Consider the following 20056-nt stretch of genomic DNA (forward strand, 5'->3'; position numbering starts at 1 on the left):
AACTTTGACTTTCAAAGTAAATAAATAAAATTTTTTAAAAAATGAAAGAGAGAGGCCGGCGCTGCGGCTCAATAGGCTAATCCTCTGCCTGCGGCGCCGGCACACTGGGTTCTAGTCCCAGTCAGGGCGCCGGATTCTGTCCCAGTTGCTCCTCTTCCAGGCCAGCTCTCTGCTGTGGCCCGGGAAGGCAGTGGAGGATGGCCCAAGTCCTTGGGCCCTGCACCCGCATGGGAGACCAGGAGCAGCACCTGGCTCCTGCCTTGGGATCAGCGCAGTGTGCCGGCCGCAGCAGCCATTGGAGGGTGAACCAATGGCAAAGGAAGACCTTTCTCTCTGTCTCTCTCTCTCACTGTCCATTCTGCCTGTAAAAAAAAAAAAAAAAAAAAAAAAAAAGAAAGAAAGAAAAAGAAAGAGAGAGAGAGAGAGGTTCTGAGGCTTGATCAGGGTCACCCGGATGACAGGTAAGTACAGCATCAGTGAGGGGACCTACGTGTCCTGGCACTGTTTCACAGGCTCCCTAACCTGATTGTTTCATTCTCTAAAAGGAGGAAAACAGGGGCTGGGGTTGTGGCTCAGCCACCTGTAATGCCAGCATCTCACATGAGCAACACTGCAGTCCTGGCTGGTCTGCGTCTGAGCCAGCGCCCTGCCAATGCATCTCGGAAGGCAGCAGAAAACAGCCCAGAAGCTGATATGGGGCACAGCAGGTTAAGCTGACGCCTGCAGGGCAAGCATCCCGTACGGACACTGGTTCAAGTCTCAACTGCTCTACTTCTGACCCAGCCCTCGGCTAACACACCTGGGAAAGCAGTGGAAGATGGCCCAAGTGCCTGGGTCCTGCCACCCACAGGGGAGACCTGGAAGAAATTCCTGGCTCCTGACTTTGACCTGGCCCAGTCCTGCCATTGCAGTCTTTTGGGGGGAGAACCAGCTGACTGAAGATCTCTTTCTCTCTTCACTCTAAAACTGCCTAATAAAAAAGATTAAAAATAAGTACCTGGGCCCTGCCACCCCCATGGGAGACTTGGATGAAGCTCCAGGCTCCTGGCTTCCACCTGGCCAAGGCCTGGCCCAGCTGTGGACACTGCAGCCATTTGGGGAGCAAACAGTGGTTGAAAGTTCTCTCTCTGCCGCTGTCTTTCCTACTTTCTTTGTAAATCAGTAAATCTTTAAGAATGAATAAATAAGAGGAGGCAAACAAATGGACACAGAGGAAGGGGGGGGGGGGTAAAGGCCAGGCCAGGGGAGCATCCTCAGCACCCAGGGTATGTGCCCCTCCCCGCTCCCCCTCCCCTTCCAGCTTCTCCTAGCCCAGCCCCCACCTCCCTACAGAACAGGCTGGCAGTCAGAATCGGGAGAAACCAGGCACAGCCCCAGGCCTTGGCAAGGCTGGGACGTGGTTCACAGAACCTTCTGGATGCTAAATGTTGAGTCCTGACTCAGCCTGATATCCCAGGGCAGGGGTGGGGTTGGGGTTGGGGTTGGTGCCTGGGGTGGAGTCCTTGTTTGTTGAGGAGTGTTCTAATTATAACGACAGGACTGTCCCTCCCGCCTGACCAGAGGATTCCTGGCACAGCCAACAATAGGGCAAAGCAGCCCGAGCCTGAGCAACTGGGACACAGGGGCCGGGCCAGGAGGCTGGGCCGACCTCGGAGCTGAGAGCATTTCCCAAGGGTTTTGCAAACAGATTTCAGGAAGGACTCGGACCCCAGAAAGCGGGCCGCTTTGGGGCTCCTGAGCCCTATGAGGCGGGTGGCGGGGCGCGAGGAGGGAAGCCCCGCCTTCCCCCCCGCGCCGCGCCCTTAGCGAGCGCGCACCCTACTGGATGGGAGCGGTGACCTGGAGCCCGCGCGCCTTCCGCGGGCCGCCGCCTCCCCGCCCCCTCCAGGCCCTGGGCCCCCTGTGGACCTGTGGCAGGGAGCGGCTCTGCATCCCGTGCTGCCCGGAAGCCACCTGTGCACCTGCCCCCCTGCTCCCCCGCGGTGCCCTCTCCCTGGCGGACACGGGTGGGCGGGCCGCGTGGGGCGAGGATTCCCCCCCTGCCCCCACTGCGCCCCGCTTCAGGAAATGTCCGTTTGTGTAGCGGTGCTAGGAGAAGGTGAGGGGCCGAGCTGCACGGGATCCCCCGGGGACACCCAGGGGGCACCCCGGGGACAGGCGCAGAGACCATCTGGAGGGGTGACCCCAATCCCGGCTCCTCACCGACCCAGCCCCAGCTTGACTTTGAGCCCCAAGCCCTGCTCCTTGCCACTTCTCTCACTTTTAAGAAAGTAAATGTCGTGTTGTTCCGGTATCGTTTTCTCCATCTTTCTGAGGGTGACCAGCAACGTCTTGGAAGCATATTCGTTACTAATAAAGCAATATTCTGCGCCCTATACAACTGATTTACTACAGTAGCCTCCTGCATTCCGGAGGCTGTGGGAGTCGCGCCCCAGGTTGCTCTCCCCGGAGACTGGGCATTGGCTCTTGACCGAAGCTCTAGTTCACGGGTTCCGTGTGTCGTGTTCATCTGTGGTTCCTGCGCGCCGTGGGTCGTCTTAGCCAATCCCCGAGCCGGGTGGCCACGCTACTATTCCAGGGGGTTCCGCCTCGCATCAGTCGGGTTCCCAGAAACCAGAGACCACGGGGCGGCCCCTGGGACGCCACACCGGATTCCACAGGAGCCCTTAGGGGAAGGGGAGGCGTGGGACAGCGGTTGTGGACTCTGTCTCCCGCCAGCCTCTCCCTGCGAAGCGCACAGTAGCGTGGCTGGGCCTGTAACACAGGCGCTGGGGGCGGGCGAGGGCGCCGTCCGGAGGAGGCCGGCGGCCGGTGGCGGGTGGGGGTGTGTGTGATGACGCCCTGAGGCGGGGTTTAGGCCGGCGTGCTGAGGCAGCCTCCTCTATTCACGTTACAATGGGGGCGCTGCCTTTGACCTCATGGCCATTTTGGAGTCAGTGTAACTTGACTGGATCTGGCTCAAAAGCTGTAGAGCCGGGCGGGGTGGGGGGTGGGGGGACGCCACCTGAGCAGTTTGGATGTTTTGGGAGCCACCACTCACAGGGGCTCCATAACTTGAAATTTTCAAACTGGATCGAAGACGGAGAGACACTCGGTGAGCCGGGAAGGGCTGATTGGAATAGGATGGGAATGGTTAAGGTTTAGTTAAGTCCTTGTTGGAAAAATTAATGACAATTTTGTTATTTGGGTTTAAGTCTGAGGTGTGGGGGTGTTGCCAATCAGGGAATGAAGGTCCTTTTTTATTTTTAAAAAAGATGTGTTTATGTATTTGAAAGGCAGAATTACAAAGAGAGATGGAGAGACAGAGAAAGAGAAAGAGATCTCTCTTCTGGTTCACTTCCAAAATGGCTGCAACACTTGGGGCTGGGCCGGTCTGACGCCAGGAGTTTCCGTCAGGTCTCCCACATGCATACAGGGGCCCTAGGACTTGGGCCATCCTCCGCTGCTTTCCCAAGAGCATTAGCAGGGAGCTGGATCATAAGTGGAGCAGTCAGGACGTGAACCAGCACCCAGCTTCTCTGGCAACACCTTAACCCTCTACACCACAACTCCAGCCCCTGGAGGTTGTTTTTGGGGAAAAAAATATTAATTTTATTTGAAAGGCAAAGTGACAGAGAGAGGGACAGAGGGAGATAGAGCGAGCAAGCGAGAGCACTTGCATCCTCTGGTTCGCTCCCAAAATGCAGGCAGGTAGCCAGAAGCTCCACACAATCTCCTCCATGGGTGACAGGAACCCAAGCTCTTGGGCCATCATTCCCTGGCTTTCCAGGTGCATTAGCAGGAAGCTGGATCTGAAGCCAAGGAGCTAGAACTCCAATGAGCTTTCTGAAATGGAATGTGGGGGCCCCAAGTGCTACCTTATCCAGCTGAGCCACAATGCACACTCCTACGAGGGTCCCTGTAAAGAACTCCAGGGTGACTCGGAGCTGCAAGAAACCAGGAGAGGACATGGGAAGATCCTAACTTCCCCTCCTGTTTTTTTTTTTTTTAAAGATGTATTTATTTATTTGAAAGGCAGAGTTACAGAGAGGCAGAGGCAGAGAGAGAGGGAGGGAAGGGAGGGGGGGAGGGAGAGAAAGAGAAGTCTTCCATCCACTGGTTCACTCCCCAAATGGCTACAATGGCTGGAGCTTGACCAATCTGAAACTAGGTGTCAGGAGATTCTTCTGGGTCTCCCACGAAGGTGCAGGGGCCCAAGCACCTGGGCCATCTTCTACCGCTTTCCCAGGCCATAGCAGAGAGCAGTAGTGGAGCAGCTGGGACTTGAACCAGTGCCCATATGGGATGCTGGCATTGAAACCAAAGCTTTACCCTATATGCCACAGCGCCAGCACCCCCTCTTACTTTTTATTTAAAAAGATTTATTTATTTGGGGCCGGCACTGTGGTGCAACAGGGTTAAAGCCTTGGCCTGAGCACCGGCATCCCATATGGGCACCAGTTCTAGTCCTGGCTGCTCCTCTGCCGATCCAGCTCTCTGCTGTGGACTGGGATAGCAGTAGAAGATGGCCCAAGTCCTTGGGCCCCTGAACCATGTGGGAGACCCAGATGAAACTCCTGGTTCCTTGCTTTGGATTGGCACAGCTCCAGCCATTGCAGCCATCTGGGGAGTGAACCAGCGGATGGAAAACCCCTCTCTCTCTCTGCATTTCCTTTTCTTCTCTGTGTAACTCTGACTTTCAAGTAAATAAATAAATCTCTCTCTCTCTCTCTTTTTTTTTTTACAGGCAAAGTGGACAGTGAGAGAGAGAGAGAGAGAGAGAGAGAAAGGTTTTCCTTTTACCGTTGGTTCACCCTCCAATGGCCGCCATGGCTGGCGCGCTGCGACCGGCACACCGCGCTGATCCGAAGCCAAGAGCCAGGTGCTTCTCCTGGTCTCCCATGTGGGTGCAGGGCCCAAGGACTTGGGCCATCCTCCACTGCACTCCCGGGCCACAACAGAGAGCTGGACTGGAAGAGGAGCGACGGGGACAGAATCTGGCGTCCTGACCAGGACTAGAACCTGGGATGCCAGTGCCGCAGGTAGAGGATTAGCCTATTGAGCCGCGGCGCCGGCAATAAATAAATCTTTAAAAAGAATATTTATGGGGTCTGGCGCCGTGTCTCACTTGGTTAATCCTCCACTTGCAGCACCAGTATCCCATATGGGTGTTGGGTTCTAGTCCCTCTTGCTCCTCTTCTAGTGCAGCCTGCTGTGACCCGAGAAGGCAATGAGGATGGCCCAAGTGCTTGGGCCCCTGCAACTTCATGGGAGACCAGGAGGAAGCACCCGGCTCCTGGCTTTGGATCGGCATAGCTCCAGCCGTAGCTGCCATTTGGGGGGGTGAACCAATGGAAGGAAGAACTTTCTCTCTGTCTCTCTCTCTCTCTCTCTCACTGTCTAACTCTTCCAAAAAATATTTATTTATTTATTTATTTGAGAGAGAGAGAGAGGTTCCATCCACTGGTTCATTTCCCATGTGGGTAAAACAGACAGGCCCAGGCTGAAACCAGGAGCCAGGAACTCCATCTAGGTCTCCTACATGGGTGGCAGGAACTCAAATACTTGAGCCAGGTGCCAGTGTTGTGGTGTAGCAGGTCAAGCTATGGCCTCCAACACCAATATCCCATATGAGTGCTCGTTCAAAGCTCAGCTGCTCCACTTCCGATCTAGTTACCTGCTGTTGTGCTTGGGAAAACAGTGGCCCAAGGACTTAGGCCTAGACCAGCCCTGACCATTGTGACCATTTGGAGAGTGAATCAGCAGACAGAAGACTGATCTCTCTCTCTGTAAATCTATTTTTGAAATAAATAAAAATAAAGCTTTTTTAAAAAAGATTTATTTATTTATTTGAAAGTCAGAGTTACAGAGAGAGAGAAAGAGAGAGAGAGAGGTCTTCCATCCAATGGTTCACTCCCCAATTGGCCACAACGGCCGGAGCTGTGCCGATCCAAAGCCAGGAGCCAGGAAATTCTTCCAGGTCTCTCAAGCGGGTGCAGGGGCCCAAGGACTTGGGCCATCTTCTACTGCTTTCCCAGGCCATGGCAGAGAGCTGGTTTGGAAGTGGAGCAGCCGGGTCTCAAACCAGCGTCCATATGGGATGCTGGCACTTCAGTCCAGGGCGTTAACCCACTGCACCACAGCGCCGGCTCCAAAATAAATCTGTGTGTGTGTGTGTGTGTGTGTGTGAGTATTTAAGCCATCATAGGCTGCTTCTTAGGAGCATCAACAGGGCAATGGATCAAGAAGCCAGGTAGCCTGAACACTAACCATCACTCCTATATGGGAAGTGGGCATCCCAAGTGACACCTTCACCTGCTGTGCCACAACTATGCTTTCAACCATTTCTTGATTTGTTATTGGCTCTGGAAAACTACAGGGCTTTTATTCCAGAAGAAGATAGAGAAACTGCCTATAGTGCCTCACCTTTTTGGAGAACACTTGGAAAGGTTTGCTTGGATAACAGCTGCCATCTGCAGACTGGCCTGAATTTTCTCCCTATGAATACCAGGAACTGAAGAAGGCAGCGGGACCCTAGTGTGGAGGTTAGTCTCGAGGAGATCAGAATGTAAAATAATCTTAGTTCAGCAGGAGGATAGGGTTCCACAAAAAAATATATCGCAGACACAGGAGCAGGGTCACTGAATCGGGCTCCATGAGAAATTGAATACAATATGGCACCCACTTCCCTCCCACTCGCTTGGGGTTCTGTTGTGAAATCCAGATTCTCCATCTGTATAACCCTGTTCTTAGCAGTACTGCTCACAGTAGCCAAAAGGGTGGAAGCCACCCAGGTTTCCATTCAGGGATGAATAAGCAGAATGTATATAAATATACTAAATATTGTTTAGCCTTAAGAAGAAGCTGTGGGGTGGGCATTGTTGCTCAGCTGATTAAGCATCGGGGAGGGGGTGGGTGCCCACACCCATGTAAGGGTGCCAGTTCAACACTCAGCCACCTGCCTCTGATCCGACTTTTTGCTAATTCACCTGGGAAAGCAGCACATCGTCACCCAGGTACTTGGGCTCCTGCTACCCATGTGGGAAACCCAGATGGGGTTCCCAGCTTCTGGCTACAGTTTGGCCAGTCCTTGGCTGTTGTGTGCATTTCGGGAGTGAATCAGAGGATGGAAGATCTCTCTTTCTCTCTACCTTTCAAATAAACAGATAAATCTTTTTTTAATTTATTTACTTGAAAGTCAGAGTTACACAGAGAGAGAAGGAGAGGCAGAGAGAAAGAGAGATCTTCCATCCGTTGGTTCACTCCCCAGATGGCCACAACGGCCAGAGCTGCGCAAATCTGAAGCCAGGAGCTTCTTCCGGGTCTCCCACATGGGTACAGAGGACCAAGGACTTGGGCCATCTTCTACTGCCTTCCCAGGCCATAGCAGAGAGCTGTATCGGAAGTGGAGCAGCCGGGTTTCGAACCGGCACCCATATGGGATGCTGGCACTGCAGGCAACGGCTTTACCCACTATGCCACAGTGCCAGCCCCAGATAAATCTTTTAAAAAGGATATTATGACACATTCTAAAACCTGGATGAAACTTGAGAATGTTATACTGAGTGAAATTAAGCTAGGTCACAAGAGAACAAATATGTATAATTCCATTTATAAGAGGTACTAAGAGCAGTCACATTCATAGAGACAGAGGAATGGTGGTTTCCAGGGACAGGTCGGGAGCTGGTGTTTAAAGGATATAAAGTTTCAGTTTTGCAAGATGAAGAAAGTTCTGGAGATAAATTGGACACCACTGTGATTGAGCTTTGTACTTAAAATGGCTAAGATGATAGTGGGCGCTCGGCTCAGCATTGAGACGCTCGGGCTGCCCGCACCCCGTATCAGAGTGCCTGCGTTTCACGCCCGGCTCCGCTCCCGGCTCAGCTTCCTCCTAACGTGCATCCTGGGAGTAGCAGGTGATGGTTCAAGCACTCGCCTCCTTGCCACCCACGTGGGAGACCTGGCTGAAGCTCTGGGCTCCTGATTCGGGCCTGGCCCAATCAGGGCTCTCCTGGGCATTTCAGAGAGATGGAAAATCTCTCTCTGCCTGTCTCTCAGCCTTTCAAACAAATAAATAACTAAAATTCATTTTAAAAATGTAGGGAGTACTCTGCTAAAACAGTATCTCGTTTTTACTCCCACAGGGCTCGGAAAACCATGACTACTGCCAAGGGAATGGCCATAGGCATCGACCTGGGCACGACGTACTCGTGCGTGGGCGTGTTCCAGCACGGCAAGGTGGAGATCATCGCCAACGACCAGGGCAACCGCACGACGCCCAGCTACGTGGCCTTCACCGACACGGAGCGGCTGATCGGCGACGCGGCCAAGAACCAGGTGGCCATGAATCCCCAGAACACGGTGTTCGACGCCAAACGCCTAATTGGCAGGAAATTTAATGATCCTGTTGTGCAATCAGATATGAAGCTTTGGCCTTTTCAAGTGATCAATGAAGGGGGCAAACCCAAGGTGCTGGTTTCCTATAAAGGGGAACAGAAAGCGTTCTACCCGGAGGAAATCTCCTCGATGGTGCTGACTAAGATGAAGGAGACTGCCGAGGCTTTTCTGGGCCACCCTGTCACCAATGCTGTGATCACGGTGCCGGCCTATTTCAACGACTCTCAACGGCAAGCCACCAAGGACGCAGGTGTGATTGCGGGGCTCAACGTGCTAAGAATCATCAATGAACCCACAGCTGCTGCCATTGCCTATGGTTTAGACAAAGCGGGTCAGGGCGAGCGCCACGTGCTCATCTTCGACCTGGGCGGGGGCACGTTCGACGTGTCGGTGCTGACGATCGACGACGGCATCTTCGAGGTGAAGGCCACGGCGGGCGACACGCACCTGGGCGGCGAGGACTTCGACAACCGGCTGGTGGGCCACTTCGTGGAGGAGTTCAAAAGGAAGCACAAGAAAGACATCAGCCAGAACAAGCGCGCGGTGCGGCGGCTGCGCACGGCGTGCGAGCGCGCCAAGAGGACCCTGTCGTCCAGCACGCAGGCCAACCTGGAGATCGATTCACTTTATGAGGGCATCGACTTCTACACGTCCATCACCAGGGCGCGGTTCGAGGAGTTGTGTGCAGACTTGTTTAGGGGTACCCTGGAGCCCGTGGAGAAAGCTCTTCGAGATGCCAAGATGGATAAGGCCAAAATCCATGACATTGTTTTAGTTGGGGGCTCCACGCGCATCCCTAAGGTGCAGAGACTGCTTCAGGACTACTTTAATGGCCGCGACCTCAACAAGAGCATCAACCCGGACGAGGCGGTGGCCTACGGGGCGGCGGTGCAGGCGGCCATCCTGATGGGTGACAAGTCTGAAAAGGTACAGGACCTGCTTTTATTGGACGTGGCGCCACTGTCGCTGGGACTGGAGACGGCGGGCGGCGTGATGACCGTCCTGATCAAGCGCAACTCCACCATCCCCACCAAGCAGACGCAGGTGTTCACCACGTACTCGGACAACCAGCCCGGCGTGCTGATCCAGGTGTACGAGGGCGAGCGGGCCATGACGCGCGACAACAACCTGCTGGGACGCTTCGAGCTGACCGGCATCCCTCCAGCCCCCAGAGGAGTTCCTCAAATCGAGGTGACCTTTGACATTGATGCCAACGGTATTCTCAATGTCACGGCCATGGACAAGAGCACGGGCAAGGCCAACAAGATCACCATCACCAACGACAAGGGCCGCCTGAGCAAGGAGCAGATCGAGCGCATGGTGCAGGAGGCTGAGAAGTACAAGGCCGAGGACGAGAGGCAGAGGGAGAAGATCGCTGCCAAGAACGCGCTGGAGTCCTACGCCTTCAACATGAAGAGCGCCGTGAGTGATGAAAGCTTGAAGGGCAAGATTAGTGAGGCTGATAAAAAGAAAATATTGGATAAATGCAATCAGGTCCTTGCATGGCTGGAGGCCAATCAACTGGCTGAGAAAGAAGAGTTTGATCATAAGAGAAAGGAATTGGAGCAGGTGTGTAACCCCATCATCACAAAACTCTACCAAGGAGGCTGCACTGGGCCTTCCTGTACACCGGGGTATGCTGGAAGGCCTGCTACAGGCCCCACCATTGAAGAAGTGGATTAATCTTTTCTGAAACTGGATGGTTCTAGGGTGCCTCTTGGTGAATTTTCTTCCCCTCATCTTCAAACATTGTTGTGATTTTTTTAAATTGGACCTGAAATCAAGTTACCACCTCTTTGGGACTCTGACGGAGGAGTCTCATATACCATCCTTTCACACTCCAATCTTCTGTTTTCTGACTCTGGAATGGACTCTTAGGAAAACCAGGCCCCTCTTTGAACCATTTAATGAATTTTAGATGTCTGTTATTTATTTCTGGCCACCCTGACTTTCTTTTTCCTGTGTGGATGGTTATTTGTCATGCAGTAAATTAAGCTATGAGTGTACCTTGGAAAGTAAGGAGAAAGAGTTCATGGTGGGAGTATGTGTTCTCTGATTGTGAGTGATTAAACTGGTACGGGCAAATAATTTGCATTTCCATGAGCTTATTAGTTAAAACATGTAATTTAAAAAAAGATATATGTATTTATTTGAAAGGCAAAGTTACAGAGAGGCAGAGGCAGAGAAAAAGAGAGGTCTTTCATCCACTGGTTCATTCCTCAAGTGACTGCAATGGTCAGAACTGGGCTGATCTGAAGCCAGGAGCCAGGAGCTTCTTCCAGGTCTCCCACATCAGTGCAGGGGCCCAAGGACATGGGCCATCTTCTATTTTCCTGGGCCATAGCAGAGATCTGGATTGGAAGTGGAGCAGCCAAGACTCGAACCAGCACCCGTATGGGATGCCAACACTGCAGGTGGCAGCTTTACCCACTACACCATAGCATTGGCTTCAATATGTAATTTTTTTTAAAAATATTTATTTATTCATTTGAAAGGCAGAGTGACAGGAAGATGGATCTTTTATCTGCTAATTCCCTCCTCCAAATGCCCACAACAGCATGGCTGGGCCAGCTGTTAGCTGGGATCCTGGAACTCCATCCAGGTCTCCCTCATGGGTAATGGGGACCCAAGAATTTCAGCCATAGCAAGGTGTGCACCAGCAGGAAGCTGGATTGGAAGCAAAGCAGCTGGGACTCAAACCAGGAAACTCTGATATGAGATGTCTGCACCCCAAGTGGTAGATCAACTTCAATGATGCCCTATAATAATTTTTGACCCTCAGGCATCTTTAACCCAGATGAAGTGGTTGCAAACTATACTTGCTGCTTAGAACCAGTTTTGGGCAGGTTTAGGTGTTTAAAATTCAGGGGCAAAACCTAGCCTGCTTAATATTCTGATGCTACTTATAGGTGTTACCTATATATAGGTGGGGGTCCAGGAGCTCTGTGCATTCTGAGTCCATTTTTGCATCCAGAAAATATTTCAACAAACCCCTGACAAATGGGTACTTTTAATATGTGAGATGAAACATGAAGGATTTATAGTCTTAACTCTGTGAAAAAAAAATTTCCACGTATTATGTCATAATACTGCATGTTTATAAATACCTGGGGACCATGAGTATGGGAGACATGTTAAATGTGCCTTTGTGTCTCTGTGTTTGAATGGTAACATTTAGAATTGAAATATTAAAATGGGATTTTTCAAAAATATTTATTTATTTATTTTATTTGAATGGTAGAGTGAGAGAAAGAGAGCTTCCATCTGCCGATTTACTCCCCAGATGGTAACAACAGAAACCAGGGCTCTGGAACCCCACTGGGGTCAGAGCCCCAAGCACTTGGGCCATGATCTGATGCCTTCCCAGGCACGTTAGTGGGGAGCTGGATTGGAGGTGGAGCAGCCAGGACTCCAGGAAGCCTGCTGATACACAAGCAGCGACCGGCCGCACCACGACGCCGTGGGAATGGGTCATCTCCATCCCGAGCCACAGTCTGTTTAGCTGTATTCAGTTTTTACTGGATAGGCCCAATCAACAGTATGTAAGACATGTGGAGACTGAGGTTCGGTCTTCGAGGAAAAAGTCTATTGGGAACCTTTTATGACATCAAGATCCATGTTCAGGCTACCCCTGACCTCAGGAACTCACTATTTAACTTATCAAAGTGCAACATAGAAAAATGCACAAATTATAATGAATTTTCACAAACTCCCCAACAGTCCTCAATAAGAAGTATGTGTAGGATATGAACAAATTACGTTCCGGATAGCCGTCGGAGTTAAAAACACAAAAACCGTTGCCACGCCATGGGCCCAGCATCTCCGACCCCGCTGGCCGCCACTCCGGCCCACGCCTGCGCAGTAGGAGCCGTCCGCCCCCGGAGGAAGTGGGACGGCAGAAGCCCCGCCCCTTTCCCGGCGGCCTCCCGCGCTCCCGCTCACCGGCTCTCCCGGAGCCACGAGCCCTTTGCGCGCTCCCCTTGCGTCCCCGGAGCTCTCCGCGCGCCTGCGCGACCGCGCCCCGCCCCACGCGCGGGCTCGTGTTCCGGTTCCCGCCCGGCCTCCGGCCCGCGGCACCCGGCCCGCTCCTGCCTAGGTTGGTCGGCGGCCCTCGGCGCCAGCACCATGGTGGGTACCGTGACGTCACAAGTGGGCGCCCTCGGGGGACCCGGGCCTTGTGGGCCTTTTAGGACGTAGAGGGAGGTCCGAGCTCGGCGCCGCTGGGCTGGAGTTTGGTCCGAGGCTTTTCCCTCCATCCTTAGTTCCTGCGCCTCGCGTTCGGAGAGCGAGTGGGTTTCTCCGCCGCAGGAGGAGAACCCTCAGCAACTCCCAGAGACGGTCGGCGGGGACTGCGGGACAGGGAAAAACTGGATCCCTGGGAGCATTTCCCTGCCGCAGACCGGGCTTCGGGGGCCGCGGGTGGGATAATCTGCCTTCTGCGGGAGGCGAGGACCGCGACCCGGGGAGAGGTGGCCGGGCGTGGTAACGGGTGCAGGGCAGGTCTCTGGGACTTTACGCGAGGGGCCCAGTGGAGCGTGCGGAGTCGAGTCGTCTGTGCTCCAGCCCTTGGCCTCTGTAAAGTGAGTATGTGTTGTGAAGTTTTGGGAACTTAGGGACGGGGCATCCCAATGCCAGAATTTGCTCATACTGGCCTGGGATACCGCTCCCCACCGGAGTCCCTTCCCACGTGATGGTTTTCCCCCTCTTGCCCAATAGCTCTTCTACTCCTTCTTCAAGTCCCTTGTGGGCAAGGATGTGGTCGTGGAACTCAAGAATGATTTGAGGTAGGTGTCTGGGGTGGGTGTGCCCGCGCCCTGGGGCCTCTTCAGTTTGAACTAGTGTTTGGAGGCTGGACATGGTGAGAGAGAGACAGAATACAGATTAGCTGGGAAGGTGAGCTGTGTGTGTCACACACCTGTGTCATGTGAATGAAATGTGTTGAGATGGAAGCTATTCTGAATAGCGTAGGTGGCATGATCTACCTTTTGTTAGTGTCAAGATTGAAGAACAGATGAATACAGTCCCTTTTGTCTCACCTTGTTTTACATCTCTGGCCCCCTTATAGCAGGGGCTGCTGATCATCTTTCAGGTCCTAGATTAAATGCTGTATCCTTGAAGAGACACTTCCTGGTACCGACCGAGAAACCCCTCCATCCTAGTCTCTATTTTGTTCCTAGTGGGTGCTTCTCGAATTGTGGTTTAATAGAAATGTGTTTTCTGCCTGTAGCTTATTTTTCTTTTTTATTATTATTTTTTATTTTTTTGACAGGCAGAGTGGACAGTGAGAGAGAGAGACAGAGAGAAAGGTCTTCCTTTTCTGTTGGTTCACCCTCCAATGGCCGCCGTGGCTGGCGCACCGCGCTGATCGAAGGCAGGAGCCAGGTGCTTCTCCTGGTCTCCCATGCGGGTGCAGGGCCCAAGGACTTGGGCCATCCTCCACTGCCTTCCTGGGCCACAGCAGAGAGCTGGACTGGAAGAGGAGCAGCTGGGACAGAATCTGGCGCCCTGACCAGGACTAGAACCCTGGGTACCAGCGCTGCAGGTGGAGGATGAGCCTGTTGAGCCGCGGCACCAGCCTATGGCTTATTTTTCAAACAGGGCCACAACTATGCTTAATGTTGCCACTGTGTACCTAATGCCCAGTATAGACCAGGTATATAGTAAGTGCTTAATGAAAGAAAAAAACTTCCTATCCACTAAGCACTGTTCTGAATACTTTGTTAATTCATATAATTCTTTTTTTTTTATTTGAGACACTTGTCTTTTTTAACACAAGCACTGAATGAAATAATCTTCATTCTTTTTTTTTTTGACAGGCAGAGTGGACAGTGAGAGAGAGAGACAGAGAGAAAGGTCTTCCTTTGCCGTTGGTTCACCCTCCAATGGCCGCCGCGGCAGGCGCGCTGCGGCCGGCGCACCGCGCTCATCCGATGGCAGGAGCCAGGAGCCAGGTGCTTTTCCTGGTCTCCCATGGGGTGCAGGACCCAAGCACCTGGGCTATCCTCCACTGCACTCCCTGGCCACAGCAGAGAGCTGGCCTGGAAGAGGGGCAACCGGGACAGAATCTGGCGCCCCAACCAGGACTAGAACCTGGTGTGCCGGCGCCGCTAGGCGGAGGATTAGCCTAGTGAGCCGCGGCGCCGGCTAATTCATATAATTCTTATAACACTGTTGTGTGATATACCCTATTTTTAAATACATATTTTTGAGGATTTGTTTATTTGAGAGGCAGAATTACCGGGGTGGGGGTTGTGGGAGAGAGAGAGAGAGAGAGAGAGAGATATCTTCCTCCATCTGCTGATTCACTCCCCAAATGGCCACAATGGCCGGAGCTGGGTGGATCTGAAACCAGCAGCCAGGAGCTGCTTCTGGGTCTCACATTGGTGCAGGGACCCAAGCACTTGGACCATCCTCCACCGTTTTCCCAGGCCATTAGCAGGGAGCTGGATTGGAAGTGAAGCAGCTAGGACTCAAACTGGTGTCCATATGGGATGCTGGCACCACAGGCGGAGGCTTAACCTAGTATCCCATAATGCCAGCCCCCTATCCTGTTTTTAAAGTTGTTATTATTTACTGATTTTTGTTTATTTGAAAGGCAGAGAGACAGATCTCCCATCTGCTGGTTCACCCCTTAAATACTTGGAACAGCCAGGGCTTAGTGGGCCAGGTCAAACCAGGAACTTGAAACTCAAGCCAGGTCTCCCACAAGGGCGGCAGGAGCCCAGCTTGAGCCACCACCTGCTGCCTCCCAGGGTGTGCATTCACAGGAAGCTGGATCAGAAGCAGAGGCGTGAACAGGCGCTCTGATAGGCAGTTGTCCCAAGTGGCATCAGAGCCTCGGTGTCAGATGCCGCCTGCCCCCAGCACACACATATCCTGTTGTTGCTATTTTACACATCAAGAAACAAAGCTTACATAGGCTAAGAAACTTGCTCTCATCTACAAAACTAGTAAATGACAGCCAGAACTGAAGTCTATTCCTGTCTGGCTTTTTTTTTTAAGGATTTATTTATTTATATTTAAGAGGCAGAGATACAGAGACAAGTGGAGAGATGGAGAGAGAGAGATCTTCCATCCACTGATTCACTCCCCAAATGGCTGCAATGGCCAGGGCTGGGCCAGGCCTAAGCCAGGAGCTGGGAGCTTCTTGGTCTCCCACCTGGGCACTGAGGCCCAAGCACTTGGACCATCTTCTGCTTTTCCAGGTGCATTAGCAGGGAGCTGGATTGGATTGGAGCAGCCAGGACTTGAACTGGTACCCATAAGGGATGCTGGCACTGCAGGTGGAGGTCTAGCCTTTTTTTTTTTTTTTTTTTTTTTTTTTTTGAGAGACAGATCTTCCATCTCCTGGTCACGTTTTTCAGATGCCCATAGCCTCTATGCCTGTTCCAGGCTTCAAAGCTGGGAACTGGGAACTCAATCCAGGCTTCCTGTGTGGGTGGCAGGGACCCAGTTACTGAGCCACCACCTGCTGCTTCCCAGAGTGCATTAGCAGGAAGCTGGAGTCAGGAATGGAGCCGGGACTCAAGCCTGGGCACTCGGGTGTGAGATGTGGGCGTCTTAACCACAGGCCAAGTACCTGCCCACGAGTGGCATCTGTGTGGGATGACGACCCTGCTGTTGGTCACTTGGGCTATTTCCAGTCATTTGTTTTTTCAAAAATGTCTTGAACATCCTCTATACATTTTTATCCTGATTTTTTTAATCCTTAAAATGGAATGTACGTTTAAAATGCTAACACTTATTACACTATTATCTTTTGGAAAGATTGGGTCAATAAATGATTTCCTCAACAGTGTCTTCCATATTCCACATTCCTATGTAAGTTTCTCGGGGAAGCACAGACATGGCAGAGAATGGTGGGGACAGGGCCTTGCCTTTGAGGACAGAGCTCCCATTTATGGCGCTGGCAGTGACATGGATGGCATATGGGTTGGGACCACATGGTGAGTCGAGTATGGAAACCAAAACCAGCCTTAGGCAGTTCTGTAAGATGACCCATGTTTGATTTTTCTTCTTTCCTTCCTGGGCCTTCCAAATGACAAGCCTAACTTGTGTTATAATCTGAGGCCCCAAAGCAAGGGACCTGTCCATTAGGTTGAGAGAAAAGCTTTGCTTTCATGCTTGTTCTCAGACCTGATGTGGCACTGCTGAATGCAATTCCTGGGAGCTGTTTCACTCCCAGATGGTGGGGTGCTGGCACGTTTTTCAGCAGCCCAGGATGTGGTGAGACAGCAGGTCTCATACTGGACCTCAGAGACAGTTTTACAACAGAAATGCTGATGTTATTTCTGGCAGGATATGGACATCTTGAAGACTGCCATTTCTTAAGATCATTTTTTAAAAAAACAAATTTTAAAAAAATAGAGAAGGCAATAAAAGAGCAATTGTTCTTTTTCTTGAATTTTTATGTATTACAAAGAGAGCTTCCATCTGCTGGTTCACTTCCCAATGGTCAGTGACAGCCTGGGAACTCAATCCAGGTCCCCCACGTGGATGATAGGACCCCATTTACTTGAGACATCACCACTGTCTTCCAGGGTCCACATTAGCACGAAGCTAGAGTTGGGAGCCAGAGGCGGGTATTAAGCCCAGGGACCTCACTATGGGACGTGGGCATCTTAGCTGATGACAGCTAGGCTAGCTGCCTGCCCCAAACAGCAGTTATTCTCAGAGGGAAGAAAACCTATCGGCAGCCTTTAGTGTAGCGCGCGCACACACACACACACACACACAGACCATTATCCTGTGTCCTCCCTTGTGTAATCCACACATCAGTGTTCCAATGAACTTGGGATTTAGCAGAGACATGGGTGAGGATTAAAATCCAGGTGGCCAGATGGGAGGCTGGCCTGGGTTGAAGCATGAAGTAGGAGGACCTTGGTTTGTAGACGGCAGTTCTAAACTTTGCCTAGGTCCGTAACTTCTCTGAGCCTCTAGGTGGTAGTATCTCCTTTGTGAGAGGCCTGTAAAGATGACAGGTGTGGAATGGGGATCTAGCTCACAAGTAGTAGCCATGAAGAATGGGTAGGTTTAGGGAGAGACGATGTGGGATCAAAAATAACCAAGCACTCTGGTGATTCTGTCTTTTCTACTCTAGGGCTTAGGAATGCCCGCTTTTCTGGCTTCCTCAAGTCCTTGACCACCCTGAACCATGTTCTCATCCCAGCTGTGAAGTCACCTCTGTATTGATTTGGGTACAAACTAACGTGGTTCTCCCCTCCCTCTGCCCTTGACAGCATCTGTGGAACCCTCCATTCTGTGGATCAGGTGAGGTACAGCAAGGGCTCCCAGTCGGTCCTGGGGAGAGGGGAGGGGGAGCTGAAGGGCTGGACAGTGCCATCTCGTCTCCAGGGTTAATGATGGTGGTTCATCTTCCTCTCCTAGTATCTCAACATCAAACTAACTGACATCAGTGTCACAGACCCTGAGAAATACCCTCACATGGTGAGTTGGGTTGGTGGAGAGGAAGCACCTCCAAAGCAGGAGGCCCTGGGTGGATAGAGGACGTTGTAAAGGTGTTCTCACATGTGTCTGTCTTTGTCTAGCTGTCAGTGAAGAACTGCTTCATCCGGGGCTCAGTGGTGCGCTATGTGCAGTTACCAGCAGACGAGGTTGACACACAGTTGCTACAGGATGCAGCCAGGAAGGAAGCCCTGCAGCAGAAGCAGTGATGGGGATCCCCTTCCCGCCCTCCACTGGGGATCCACAGCCTGTGGCCCAGCCCGGACCCTTCCCCACCGTACTTGAAGTGTTTTTTCTTATAATGATGGCTTTTTTTTTTTTTTAAAGGGGATGAGTAGACGAGAGGAATAGTGGGGAGCAGCTCTTCTGTGTTGAGAAGGGAACACAGAAGGCTGGGAAACTAAAACCTTCCCAGTCCCCAGCACCTGCCTTTCTCGCTCCTTCCCTGGAGATGGCGGGAGAGTCTCCCAGGTCTTCCCAGGAGAGCCCGGGATTCATTATGGGGATGGAAGGAGTCTGTCCCGCATCGGGAATAAAAGATATGCAAAGCTGAGTCTGGTTCCGTGTGTGTTTTCAGCAGAATACTGAGGTGATGGGAAGGATGATGAATTCATCCAAGCCCACTCCCAGTCAAGCCAGTCGACCTCCCAGCATTTCCTGTGCCTGTGTTCCTTGGATAAAACATTTAATACCTCAGCCGGGCCAGCCCCAGCTTCATGTTTACCCTCTGGCCCTTTGCGTATGTTGCACTGACTACTAGATTGCGTGCTGCCCTTCTTTTTTTTCTTTTTATTTATTTGAAAGGCAGAGTGACACAGACAGGATCTCCTGTCCACTGGTTCCATCTCAAATGAACAAAAGCCAGGGCTGAGCCATGGCAAAACCAGAACTCAGAACTCCATCTCAGGGCCAGCGCTGGGGCCTAGTGGGTAAAAGTCTGCCCATCTCATATGGGCGCCGGTTCAAGTCCCAGCTCCCTGCTATGGCCTGGAAAAGTAGGGGAGGATGGCCAAGGCCCAAGGGCCCCTGCATCCACGTGGGAGACCTGGAAGAAGCTCCTGGGTCTTGGCTTTGGACCTGCTCAACCCTGGCCATTGCGGCTATTTAGGGAGTAAACCAGCAGATGGAAGATCTTTCTCCCTCTAACTCTGTTCTTCGAATAAATGAATCTTAAAAAAAATCTGGGTCTGGCCAGCGCCGCGGCTCACTAGGTTAATCCTCCGCCTTGCGGCGCCGGCACACCGGGTTCTAGTCCTGGTCGGGGCGCTGGATTCTGTCCCGGTTGCCCCTCTTCCAGGCCAGCTCTCTGCTGTGGCCCGGGAGTGAGTGCTTGGGCCCTGCACCCCATGGGAGAACAGGAGAAGTACCTGCCTCCTGCCATTGGATCAGCGCGGTGCGCCGGCCGCGGCGGCCACTGGAGGGTGAGCCAACGGCAAAGGAAGACCTTTCTCTCTGTCTCTCTCACTGTCCACTCTGCCTGTAAAAAAAAAAAATCTGGGTCCACGTGGGTCGCAGTGACTACTTGCTACCTGCCACCGTGCACACTGGCAGGAAGCTAGAATCTGAACCAGAACCTGGACTTGAACTCAGACACTCCAATACGGGATGCAGGATGTGCCCATGTGGTGTCTTAGCCTCCAGGCCAAGCGTCCACCCCAGCCCTTCCATTAATTCACCCTTCCACTAATTTGGTAACGTGAGATTCCAAAATGCATTTCACGTCGCCGTATTTCTGCTTTAATCCAGCCAATGCAGTACACACTTTCTCCGGGTATCTCGAAGATACCAACAAGTGACTTAGCTTGTGCCGTGGAGTGGTGACTGGGAATTAAGAAACAGCCACTGTGCAACAGCGTCCAGTAGACGATTTCCAATATGCAATGCAGACACGAACTCTTCCCCGCTAAGAAACAGCGCAAGCCCTGCAGCGTGACCCTGGTCGGTGTGCAAATGAGGCTCCTTTCGTACTTACGGCCGGCTCAGGCCGCTCCCTGCGCGGCCGGTTCGCCGCTGCCCGCTGGGCGCCGCCCTCGCGGCCCGGCCCGAGGACCCGCGCGGGGTGCCCGCGGCGGCGCCTGACGGGAGCGCAGTTCCTGGGGGGCGTCTTCGCGCTCTGCGCCCCGCGCCCCGCGCTCCGTGCAGTTCCTTGGGAGCGCGGCGCGCGGCGCGTCCTCCGGGGCAGGGTCGGGCAGCGCGGGGCGGCGCGCGCACACGC

General features: G+C 52.6%; 2 protein-coding genes across 3 annotated transcripts; both read left to right on the forward strand.

The window, feature by feature from the left end:
- The first annotated feature begins 2868 nt into the window (after positions 1-2868).
- LOC100353534 (heat shock 70 kDa protein 1-like) lies at positions 2869-10395 on the forward strand. The gene is made up of 2 exons (XM_008262601.5): positions 2869-3094; positions 8124-10395. The coding sequence occupies exon 2, from the start codon at positions 8137-8139 to the stop codon at positions 10057-10059; it is 1923 nt and encodes a 640-aa protein (XP_008260823.3). The 5' UTR covers positions 2869-3094; positions 8124-8136; the 3' UTR covers positions 10060-10395.
- Positions 10396-12168: 1773 nt separating this feature from the next.
- Positions 12169-18394, forward strand: LSM2 (LSM2 homolog, U6 small nuclear RNA and mRNA degradation associated). 2 transcript variants are annotated; one of them, XR_016234685.1, is made up of 5 exons: positions 12169-12504; positions 13093-13160; positions 17477-17646; positions 17764-17823; positions 17925-18394. XR_016234685.1 is itself a non-coding variant. In XM_002714282.5 (5 exons), exons 1-5 carry the CDS (start codon positions 12184-12186, stop codon positions 18048-18050), a joined length of 606 nt encoding a protein of 201 aa, XP_002714328.4. In that variant the 5' UTR covers positions 12169-12183; the 3' UTR covers positions 18051-18394. The 2 variants fall into 2 exon arrangements, 1 of the variants encoding a protein (XP_002714328.4); XM_002714282.5 differs by having other exon boundaries at positions 17616-17646.
- Positions 18395-20056: the final 1662 nt, after the last annotated feature.

The sequence above is a fragment of the Oryctolagus cuniculus genome, chromosome 5 (genome assembly GCF_051225735.1).
Source record: "Oryctolagus cuniculus isolate XC-2025 breed Fujian yellow rabbit chromosome 5, ASM5122573v1, whole genome shotgun sequence".
Taxonomy (NCBI): Eukaryota; Metazoa; Chordata; class Mammalia; order Lagomorpha; family Leporidae; genus Oryctolagus; species Oryctolagus cuniculus.

Bases quoted from the DNA above. Each gene is read 5' to 3' on its own strand.
- LOC100353534 (XM_008262601.5), top strand. From the start codon at position 8,137: ATGACTACTGCCAAGGGAATGGCCATAGGCATCGACCTGGGCACGACG.
- LSM2 (XM_002714282.5), top strand. From the start codon at position 12,184: ATGGGCCCAGCATCTCCGACCCCGCTGGCCGCCACTCCGGCCCACGCC. The intron at 13,161-17,615 runs GTAGGTGTCTGG...TGCCCTTGACAG, and splicing joins GAACTCAAGAATGATTTGAG to CATCTGTGGAACCCTCCATT. The intron at 17,824-17,924 runs GTGAGTTGGGTT...GTCTTTGTCTAG, and splicing joins CTGAGAAATACCCTCACATG to CTGTCAGTGAAGAACTGCTT.